The sequence below is a fragment of the Cyprinodon variegatus genome, unplaced genomic scaffold, assembly GCF_000732505.1.
Source record: "Cyprinodon variegatus isolate N-32 unplaced genomic scaffold, C_variegatus-1.0 Scaffold484, whole genome shotgun sequence".
NCBI lineage: Eukaryota > Metazoa > Chordata > Actinopteri > Cyprinodontiformes > Cyprinodontidae > Cyprinodon > Cyprinodon variegatus.
The window spans coordinates 188,240-200,325 of NW_015150937.1; the positions used below are offsets into that span (position 1 = coordinate 188,240).

A 12,086-nucleotide genomic window follows, 5' to 3' on the forward strand; every position below is an offset into this window, starting at 1 on the left:
CCAAATCACACACGCATGCACGCGAGATCCAAAGCTGACACACTCTCATACACAGATGCTAACTGGGACCCCCTCGGGGCCTGGCCGGCTTGCTGTCCAGCAGGCTGGCTGTCCTGACAGGGTGTTTAAGCCCCACTGCTAACTGATTAGCTCCAGAAGCAGCTGAATGGAGGCAGGGCATGAAAAGCGACATGAATTTAGCAGAATTAAGTGACTCCATCTCAAAAGAAATCAGATTTACAGAAAAGACAAAAAAAGAGATGATTTTAAGTCCTGAGAGAGAACATAGAGTTACAGTGATCCCATCATCACAGCCTGTATCTGAATAAGGGCTTCAGTACCTGCCGATTCCATGAGTAAAGAGACAAGCTTTTCAATAAAAACGGCAAAGCTGTATTTTTGCTGTCTTATTCAGTACTGCACTGTGCATGTGTGTTAGTGCGTGCAGGAGCTGCTACTGCTCCACCAGCTCTGAGTGTGTGCATCCTCATGATAGTTTTACCTTGAGGAACTTGTACAGCAGGAAGGTGAACCAGTTGGTGAGCATCTTCTCAGCTACAGACTCCGTCCTGGAAGAGAAGGAAACAAGGTTATGATCGGTTGGAGTGTGAGCAGAATAATGCAAAGGAAATAAGACAAACAACGCTTTTAGACTTTTGCACACGTCTTCAGCTCATACTGGTGGTTTTCAGTAAATTAGAAAGTCTTTCAGGAGGTGATATTTTACAATAATTCATTTCAAAAGGTAAAACATTTATCATAGACCTGTTATACATAGAATGATGTGTTTGTAGTGTTTATTTCTGTTATCCCCGTAACTTACAGTTGGTTAAACCCCAAACTTTTGTTTTCCTAGAAACTTAGGCTTTACCTAAAGAATGCAGAAATGTCAGGCTATTGTAAAACTAATCCATTCACTGTAAATACCCGTTCAGGCCTCCTTTTGCATGAGTTACTTCAATGCAGAGCTGCACAGAGGGGTCAGCATGCAGCTCTGCTGAGGCGTTCAGGCAGCTCTGGTTGCTCTAACAGTGACCTTCTGCTCATCATCGTGGCTCTGGAGCCTCAGCCTCTTAATAAGGCGTCATAGATTCTGCATTCATTTCAAATCCAGACAGTTTTTTTTAGCCAATCAAGACAATAAAACCATGATGATTATAGCAGACAATGGAGTGTTAAATAAAGGCAAAATACCTTTCATTTTGTGCCAGGTTAGAAACTGATTTCACACAAGGATTGTAAGAGTGGCAGCTTTTAAATCCTCTTAAAACTGCATCTATCCCTACTGTTGCTCCACCTTTTCCTCCAGTTCTTCCATTCAGTTTTCCAAATATAGGCCTAAATCAGCAGACTTCTTTAGCACAGATCTTCTGTGGTTCACCATTATTGTGGAGGGTATCAGTAAATGTCAGGACAGGGGTTTCCCCTACGGCTGTACAGGCTAAAAGATGCTCATAACCCAACAGTCCTGAACCACATGGTTCTATTTCTCTTAAATAGTGTCTTAATTCTTACAGTAAGCCAATGGAAAAACAACTTACATGAAGCCTGTTTTTTAACATGTGCATGTAGCCCCAATCTGTTACTGCAGAATACCACTTTGATCCGATAAAACAGGACATCATCAGTCCTATTGCTGTTAACCTCTGTTCTCCTTTAAAACCCAGACCGCTTTGTTAAACAAATTCCAGCACTTGATTCACTGTTTAAGATCCATCTTGCTTTTCTTTAGCTTCAAGCAAACCCACTTATAAAAACAACAATTAGTATAATTCAATCAGCTCTGTTGTTAATGGTGAATTTGCGACACTATGAGGGGAACATCTGCTGGTTTCCTTCTAAACAGAAGCCTCCGCTAAAGGAAAAAAGCAATTAAAGGGATTGTATTTAGTGACTCTGTTGTTTTTAAGTTTGTAAGCACGAAAGCCGCTTAAACATATCCAGGTTTTCTTCTTTTAGAAAATAGGGTAAACAACCCTCTGATGTAGGTCAGCGAGTCAACCCAGGGTTACCGACTCAGGACTTGTATTCATGTAGAGCGAGCAGAGTTGCAATAAATGGACCAATCTCAAAGACGGTGCAAAAAGGAGATGCAAAAGACGTAAAACTACGGGTTATTATTAATCTAGAAGTCAGAATATTAAGGCATGTAAATGTTAGTGTATTTAATACAGTGCATGACAAAATGTTACCTCTTCTCACATTTATTAATCAGGCAGTTAGGTCTTCAAAACTCAGAAAACCTTAAAGCATTGCATTTAGAAACAGGTTTTACATTTGAAACAAAAAATGTGTATACTGTTGAATTGATGGAAAAGCATCAATTAATGTCCAGATTATTTGGCAGTTTGGAAGATGATCAGCTCAGACACACTTTAGGATCAGGATTTTTGTCAGAGATCAGAGATTATGAACTTTCATTTCTGACAGGAACAGACTTGAGGGTAATTAGACTATTTATTGGATATACAAATTATCAATTCTGCTAAGATCTCAGGTTAAAAAAAAGTTAAATCCAGATGGAGAGGAGAAAGACCTGTTTATACACTAATCTTTAAGGCCGATGATTGGTTGAGAAGTGCTGCTTTCTGCATCAGAATGACACTAATGCTTCTTCGAAGAACAGAAATAGTACAAATTTATAAACGTAAATCCTAAAGGAGAGCTTCTTTTATAAAGTACCTTCTTTGTTTGTCTCTTAGCAGTTTGGATGTGGATGAAATGATGGAGAGTTGTCCAACCTGTCAATCAATTTAGTGGTGACTGACAGGTTCCACTGCTATGTTTTTAACACATTTCTATCCTTTTTTTCATTATATTTTTATCCAATATCTAATCATCCCACCAGAGATGGGGGCTCTGGATTCGACAAGTCATCTCTATGTCATGTATTTGTTCTGGCCAGTGCTGAACCAGGTGAGTCCAATCATGTTTAACCTGTGCAGATTAGGCTCACCTGGTTCATTGGCTGGGCAGAACAAATCCATGACATAGACGTTAAAGGAAAGCTCTGTGTTTACACATTGAAGCTTTCTCTCTCTGGTTTGTTTTCCTGAAAAGAGATCACTCGGGACAAACTCTTTAAATAATACTTCATAACGTATATGTATTAAATAACCAGGAGACATGACAACAGATTTTGATAGAAATTATAATCTTACTCAGATCAGAGAAGTTGCTTAGGGTTACAAGGGTTACCAACCGGCTCACTTCTCAGGAAGTGGCTTTGACCAACAAGTAGAGAAGCATTTTATACTTCAGTCTGCCACATCATCGCATCATTACATCATAAACGTTTGCAGATGAGGAGACATCCATGGCTCCAGCCTTATCAAAATATTACACTTTGTTTTTAGATCAAAGACACTGCTTTCATTCCCAATCTTTGCCACGTACAGTAACCGTATATACAGAGGAACTGGCCTAATTAGATAAACTACGGGGGAAAACATCAGTTCTTACACGGAACAGGCAGGTAATATTAGGGTGTAATGAACTCACACATCAATAATAATTATCCTAACATGGAGGTGACTTGTTGACTCCAGATCTCCCATCTCTGCATCCAAGAATTGTACATTTAATCCTTGATAATATTTAGCCTTAAAAAAGATTACATTTCCTAGCCAAGCTTCCACTAAAATTCAAAGAATTTCATGATAACTGGACACGAAAATAAAAAGAAAAAAAACACAGTGGTGAAAAGTAGGCCAGTATTGGAGGGAAATCAGTGTAAGCCTATTGTGAAAGCAGGAGATGAACTTCTGCACTTTTGTAAGCCTCCTGCTTGGACTGCTAAGTGTTGTTTGATGTATATCATTCCTTTTTTTTCTCTATCAAAAACGCTATGAGAGAAAGTAGGTGCAACAGGAAATAAAGAACTTGGCATGAAAGGACAGTGAACAGAGAAACTTTGCTACTATACTTTCATAATAGGAAGCTCGTTCACCAAAAAATTTGGTTGATGGATTTTAAAGAAGGAAGTGGGGGATGCTCTCCTGGTTATAAGCATGGAGGTCTAAACTTTGATGACATCAAATCAAATGTATCGAAAGCAAACACATTATTTCATAAAACCTGCATGTATATAAATTAAAACTTGCATATCTGATGTGAGATGTAAAGATCTAAACAGGCTTAATGAGCCCTGTTGCTAATGCCTCCTTGGTTAGCAGAGACGGCGTGTTGTGACTATACTCCCCGGGAGCAGCCCGGAAAAAGGCTTCATACAGACTCAGTGTCATTTCTTAATCAGATTTTTAATTAAATATCTTCCGAGGAGTGAATTAAGTGAGGAGAAAAGTTGCTTTTTATCATGAAATGTCTAATTCCATTTTATTTGGGGACAGACCATCTCTTTAATTGTGTCTTTCCTTAAGTATGTGGATCTTTTTAATGACTGATCTGTTGCAGCTTCCCTTTTCTTCCCCACTTTTCTCGCCACCCTCCCCATATTAGACGGCTCCTCTGTGCAGCTTCTTCCGCATCTCGCCCTATATGTTTCTCCCCCATCAATTTCCCTCAAGCTTCAACCTCCCTGTAGACACTTTTCCTTCTGCTTCTGTCAATCACCACCTCCCTGCGTCCCTGGAGCTGCATCCACCTTTCTACCTCTTTCACCCTCTTCTCTCAGTTCTTCACACCTGCTCCGTTCCTCATACTTCCTTCCCTTGCTATGTCTCTCACTGTGAGTGCAAGAGAGGGGATACGGCGTTGCGTCTTGCCGCAGCTCCGGTGGGAGTGCATGTCTGCTCGGGGGTGTAATCCTCTCTGACAGGGACAGGTCCGACGGATAGAGACAAGGGTTAGTCACAAACGCCTCAGAAGCCACAGCCACTGTCCCTTGCATTCACCTCTTTTAGCACAGGCCACCAGGACTGGGAGAGGACTGGTTTGACAGTCTCACTGTCAACTATCATCTATTTCTGACAGAAATCATCTGATTTTATCCACCTAAGAATGCTCTAACATTGTACTCAATATGTTTATGGTTATTTTGCGGAAGTAAATTACCAATCAATATTTCAATGAAGAAAGACAAACCATCCTTTATACTCTACAATGGTGTGGTGTGTCTTTCTATTTAACCACCAGTTGCAGGTCTTTGTATAGGTGAGGTGTATCTCTACCCTCTTCGCATATCAAGACTAGCATTTCTTTGCAAAACAACAAGGGTGCACTGATGAATCTGCCTTCCAACAATACTTAAGATTCGAAACGGTTCTTTTCTCCCGATGTTATCTGTCTTTGCAAAGGACGAAAAATCATCCACCATCAAAGATCTACACCTTGATTTATATTTGAGAGCAGTTATTTCAGAGGTTTTTATTGTTTCATTGGTACTGATTAATGTCTTTCTGTAGGATAAGATTGAAATATATCTTATGACTACAGACAGCATCAGTTAAAAAAATATATATATAAAGATCGAAAATTGGTGATCAGCTAGAAATCTGCAATCACTGCACTCCTAGCAATAATGCACTAAATTGGATGGAAAGACTCTTTTAAAGAGCAATTAATGAGTCTTGCCACAGATTCTCAGGAGCATTTGGGTCTAAATCCAGATGTTGACTGTTTTTGTTTTTTTTTCTGGCTTTTCTATAGTCATTACACTGTCACAAGTACAGAGCAACGAAATTAACTCTCTTCATTTAACCCATCTCCTTAGGGAGCAGTTGGCTGCCATTGTGCGGCGTACTAGGAGCAGTGTGGGGTTAAGGGTTAAGGAGTGGGCCTCCCATAGATTGGGCTTCCCACAATGCCCTAACCACTAGGCCATAAATACTTCATTACTGTACTTAAGATCTTTGAATATCAAGTTCCTTTTTCTGACAAAAACACACAAAAAAGTCATTTCTGGCTTCTTTTTTCTCAAAGTTGACAAATTTTTCCATGCCTATTATTGATGGCATGATAAAACAGAACAGAGAAAAACCCAGAGTGGACACAATCTGTCCAGTTGGAGCAAAGTTTGTTTACAGAAAAATACTAATCGAGATTTCAGATCCATTCCCCCTTTATTAGACCTTAAATGTACATGTTGATTATGTTCTATTTTAATTTTGAATACCAGAGCTCTCAAATGATTCAGCTGCTTATGCAGGACTTCAGTTCAGTTCAATCTATATCATTTTAATTAGAAAAAAACAAGATCGAAAGATTATTTTCTCTCCATTAACAGCAACAGAGGAAAATAAACATATGTTTTGGGTCAAACGTTCTTTTTACATTTACTGAAGTAAAGGAGTTAAATCAATTATTTTACCAGCATCTTTTTTATACAGGTATTTGTACTTTAACTTGAGAAAACAATGTAAGTTGTTTTGACATCTCTGCTTACCTATCCTTCTGCCTCACCTTCAAATCATGCAACAGTTCAAGGGCTATGAAAACGATGGCAGGGTTTAACAGACTAAGTAAAGTCAATTTGGAAGTCAGAAAATATTTTATATTTGGCCAATCAGGGCAAACTCACACTAAAAATCCCTTCCCCAAAGACTCTAAAAGTGCAAAGAGTTTGGTAAACAAAGGCTTCGACCCCCAGGCACACTCCACAGGGCAAAAAACTTAAAGCTCCCCAAGAAGAACCAGTGGTGCATTTGACATGTTTTTGTGCAGCTTTAGCCGCTCTCTCAAACTGCTTTCTCTTACCGCCTGAGAAGCAGCTTGGGGTGGTTCTTGCTCTCCAGGTTTTTGTCGATAAGGTCAGACAGGAGCTGTTTGAGGACACCCGTGGCGTACTCCATCTCCCCCTGCAGGGCTGTCATGATGAGAGAAGCAACGTTGCCTCTATCTCGCATGGAGAAGGACCTCTGAGCTTCCAGCGTGCGGATGAATGTCAGCAAGAAGTGCTTTTTGGTCAGTAGCTGGCCGAACAACGTCAGGGCCTTCTCCACATTGGCTTGGACCTGATAAACAGAGTAGACAGAAAGATGGAAAAAATAAGAGTGAGGAGAATAAGGGACAAAAAAGGTACTGATAGAGGAAAAAGATGAAGGTGGTGTAAATGAAGCAGGTTTTTGGTGAGAAGAAAAAGAGGAGGTGGTAGGTTTGATGTGGAAATACAAAGAGAGGCAGTGAAAGGTGTGAAGTAAACTGAAAATGATGGAAAACGAATGATGAGAACAGAACCGATAGTGAAGCATAATAGTGAATGAGGTAATGTGTGTGAATATCAAGGTAGCCTCTCCTGAATCGACCTTCAATTTGTTCCTTAACACGCATTTATGGAAATGTATCTCCAACACAAAGCACAGAATTTGTCACAAATTTTCACCCCTGTGCACTTTTTCTATACTTTCACATTCCTGCCTCCCTTTACCCCTTTCCTCCTAATATCTAGAAACTGACTCCCCATGTGAGAGACACAAACACAGGTCTGAAGACAGAATGTGAGCTTCGTGCTGTAATAAGAAATTGATCTGCCTGCTAGCGCACCACTGTGGCCTGTAATTGCCTAGGCCATACAAATGAAAATCCAATGCTGTGTTACACTATGCTTTGGTATACAGTTGATAGCAAGAAGAGATAAAGGTCTCAAAGGCCTGTTCCTGAAGCGGCAACCCTACAGCTGAAACAGACGGGCACAACTATGGAGTTTTATTGCGGCTTCACTGTGGTGCATTTATCAGCACCGGTGCCTTGCAGCGAAAGGGGGTGCACACATGGGATTCTCTGGGTACTCCGGCTTCCTTCCTTTGCCTGAACTTTAGGCTAAAGGCTCTCCCATCCAGCATTTAATGTGAGAAACTAGCAGCTCTGCAGAGCTCATCACAAACCTTACAACTGTGAGTTATTCTAATACATAAAGAGCTCAATAATAGAGTAACAGGCCCACAAGATATTAAATATGTTTCCTGTCAGCGAAGTATCTAGTTGCTACCAGAATCTAATCAAGAAATAAGTCATTATTAGGAGAAACTCCTATTTTGCAGGCAAAAAAGGAAGCAGCTTCTGGTCTGTTGCATTTTGGTTATTACATAGATATTCCTAAGAGTCTGTCTCTAAATGATATCTAATTTAGCTCATCAATGACAATAGGGAAGATTTTCTTTGGTTTTTGACATTAGGACGACCTTTGACTACAGCTGAATGGTTTTGCCAAAAATGATAATTGCCATTATTCTAAACCAATATTATGATTTTATTTCAATGTTCCTTTGCACAAACAATAATCAGGTAAATGTTTTTAATAAAAAGGGATTAGGATTTTTCACGCCCTTAAAAGCTTTGCTTGTTCAGAGTCCCTTTGTTGCTAGACTTAACTGAAATATTTGTGTGTAAAAAACGCTAACTTTTACCTGAAGGCATAAAGCTGCAAGCTAGCTTCATCTCTCTTGTCCTATCAGTAAAGCTGCCAACCAGCTACTTATTCTTATAAAATGCAAATAGGCCCCAAAAAATAGTTCCTCTGCTATTTGAAAATTGCATTTTGTTAAACTGAATTATACTGCAAATACCATTAAATACCCAGACCTAATCTTAACTGATACAAATGAAAAAGCAGCAATATTTGGACTAGTCCAATAAAAAACAAACAAAAAAAACCCCACAAAAAAACTGAAATGATCAGAATATTTCTCCCACATTTTGTTTTTTTCTCCTAGTATTTTTGGCATTTATTAATTTCATGTTTTCTTTTTTTTTGTCATTATTTTCTGTAGAAGCGGTACATTTGGTAAAGTAGCTGTTTTGAAGTATTATGTTCAATGAAAGTTCCATAAAATTACCAAGAAATTTCAAAATGAAGGAGTACAGTTGGATAACCTAAAAACTCCGCTGTAGTGAAGTTTTGAGTTTATTAAATCTGAAGCTGTGACTCTTGGCAGCTTACAATGAAAAAAGCAACATATGATCATAGGTTTATAATCGTCAGGTCAATTTTTGCAGAGGACTCAAACAAATTGTTAAAGTTTTATGTTTATATCATGAATCAATAATATTTCTAATAGTAAGAAAGTGCAGGATATTTGATCACTATATGTGTGAACGCTATTGTGTATGTAGGATTTCTTGCCAAAAAGGTATAGCTTGGTGTTTTGAACTACAAAAGCCTGTCAATCATTTATTTATTGTAAATAATATATATTTAAATTGAACTGAAATCTCTGCTCTAGTGGTTTCCACATGAGTCATATTAGAGAGAAGAGTCTGTCCTGCAGAGTTGAAGTAAATTAAAAACCTTTTATGGTTCAACATCTATTTAAAATCAAAACAACTATGTCTATTTTGCTTTATGTTATTAAAATCTTTAGCTGCAGCAATGCTAAAAATCCATCTCTAATCTAATCTAAAGCTCTCTAATCATGTACAGGTGTGGGCTGCTGTATAAACTTTCACTGATTTATGCTGGGCTTGTTGTGTATGTTGGTGTGCATGAGTGCAGAGCGCTCGTTACTGACCCGTACCTCCATCTCCTTGAGTACAGGATGGTCCTCAATCCCAGGAAAGAGGACCCTCATGGCGTACGTGCGGTAGTCCAGGAAGGGGATTCCTGCTCCGTCCAGCTCCTGCGTCAGTTCATGGATGTCTGTCTGCAACTCTGCAAATGCTGGAAAAAAATGGCAAGGGACGTTGATTAAAAAATAAAAGCAGTTTGAAAACCTTACATCGGGAGGGAAGTCATTCAAATTTGATAAATTCATGTTTTTCTAAGAAGTTACATAAATGATTCTTATAGAAAAAGAGAAGCTACATAGGAAAGGTGGCAGGAAGAGGCGGGACAGAGGAAAGTGGTCTGGACCTAGAAGCTGCAGGGGAGCAGTGACATCAGAGTGTTAGAACACACACATTACAGCCTGCCACCTCCCATCATGTTATACACACACACTGGTTCTGTTTTGCCCCACAGCTAAACACACACCCTCGTGCCTGGATGATTTATGTGAAACAGTGTCAATGTTTGTACACATTTTCAGCTCCCGGACAGCGTCTCTTTTGACCGCATTCACTTGAACCTGACTCTCTTTAATAGAAAACAAAAAAATCTCTCAAACAGATTCCATTAAAACCACATAAAAAGGGAAACTTTTTAAGTTGTCTCAAGTGCATTATTTCTATAGGAAACTCTTTAAGGAGTAAATACACAACTTTGGCATAAAGACAACCGTTTGCTCTGTAGCCTTATTTAAAACACAGCGCACACCAAGATATGTGATCCAAACAAATAAAGCAAAGCCAGACTAACAGATGGCTCGTGTCACCCTGTCTTCAGTTTCCATCTCTCTTTCTCCCTCCCTCTTATCAAGATGACATCACCTTTCTACCTCTTATATCTCTTCATCTCTCTTTCATTTGTCCCTTTAGATTCCTAATGCCCTCTATTTTCCCAGCTGCTTCCCACCTATCACACCTTGCAGCAAACATGCACGGTCTTCCATGAATGCCCCATGAATTTCTTCACATTTTGTTCCTTTACTGACATACTGTATCTAATATGGATTTTGTGTAATATAGAAGATAATGAAAGAAAAGAATGAAGGGTTAAATTGATGAAATCCTTTTCAGGCATAGCTTTGCATTTTTGTTCCCTTTCTGAAAAGTAGCCATAACGTCCAGCATAAGAAAACTATTAGTTGTGCACATAATAAATCTGGCCTCTATGAAGAAGTGAAAAGAGAACCCTGTTTAGAGTTTGAAAAAAATCACAAGGGTCACAGCAAAGGTATGCTAAATAGAGGGCAATAAGGTTAGCTGAACACGTTTACTCATCAAAAAGACCCAAAACATAAATACTCTCCATCTGATCAGAATCAACAACATAATCCTAAAGGTTGACCTGTTAGAGGATGAAAAATACCTGAGAATGGAGTAGATCTGTATGCAATAGCTTATAAAAATATTCACATATTCAAATGGTCTAGTCAAAGTTCAAACACCATCTATAGAAACATTTGCACATCACTTTTCCCACATGGTGCACTGCATCCAATCTAAATACATCTGACTAATCCACTTATAAGATTAAAAAAAAATGATTTTAAAACCATTTTTCTTACATTTTCGGACATATTTAGAAAAGCTCTATAAAAGAACAATAGATTTGTAGTAGTAGTTGAAAACCTATATATCACCGTCTATGCCTTTCCTCATAATTCTGTTTCTAATTTAACCTTTTTTCTTTATGAACCACCTTTTTTATAAGCCCCATTCTAATTATTTCACACATCCTTCTTTCATTTGTAATTGATTATTTTGTTTCAGACAGCAGTGGCATCAGGAGAAAGAGCAGGTTCGGGAATGTAGATCTTCTGTTGTTCGGTCCGGACAAATATAAATATATATATTGCAGGTAGTTTTTAAAGGGCATGGAATGAATTCAAGTCAGGGAGAGAGCTGTGAAGGGCCCACAAAAAGAAAACTGTTGATATCCTTATCCGAGGCTCTCTGCCTTTAACGGCATTGAAAATCTACCAGTATGAAACCCTAAAGCATCATAACTTCAAATGACAATTTCAATACGGCATCCTAGATTTATCCTGATGTAATCATGATATGTGGAAATCAGTCTGGTTGATTAAAGTCAAAAAACCAAACACAATCTGCCATTTTAATCCCACAGAGGCCGCCTGTCTTAAGGCATTTTTTAGGGGTTTAGGTGTGTTACGCATCAGCTCATGTAGCCTCAGGCTGCCTCAGTCCAAGCAGATACTTTTAATGCAGTTTGAGAATCTCAATCTGATGTTTCAACTTCCTCCAGGCAGATTTTCTAAATATGTAGCAGTACTTTCCTGGGCCTATAAATAGATTTTGTGGTCATATCATGGCTGTGCCTGCCTCGGTTATCACAGTTTCTCTTCAGTTTCATCAGATCCATGCAGGGGAATATTTGATGTGTGTGATTCCATCGAAGCTTCTATCTGGAGTCTTCAGTGAAATAATGTGTTGATTTCTGCTGCTAAGGTCGCTTTCAGATCTGATATCAGGATTAAGTTGCTGATCGATACAGACCCGAACATTTGATACCGGTAGTTTTATTTGACTGATTGCATGGAAGTAAGAATTCCTCTTTTTAATACTGACATTTATTCTCAATTCCAGTGTTTGGATCATCAAGAGAAAAACATTTGGCTGAAAAAATTAAT

General features: G+C 38.8%; 1 protein-coding gene across 4 annotated transcripts in view; it reads right to left on the minus strand.

Annotated features, from left to right (window-relative positions):
- The window catches only part of plxna1 (plexin A1), a 235,377-nt gene that overhangs the window by 16,359 nt on the left and 206,932 nt on the right, over positions 1-12,086 (minus strand). For 2 of the 4 annotated variants that reach the window (XM_015390057.1, XM_015390054.1), the window contains exons 21-23: positions 9,411-9,553; positions 6,655-6,911; positions 503-569 (exon numbers count right to left, since the gene is read on the minus strand). In XM_015390057.1, the coding sequence (XP_015245543.1) occupies positions 503-569; positions 6,655-6,911; positions 9,411-9,553 (467 nt within the window). Of the gene's footprint in view, positions 1-502; positions 570-6,654; positions 6,912-9,404; positions 9,554-12,086 lie in introns of all 4 variants that reach the window. The other 2 variants (XM_015390056.1, XM_015390053.1) reach the window with 1 other exon arrangement.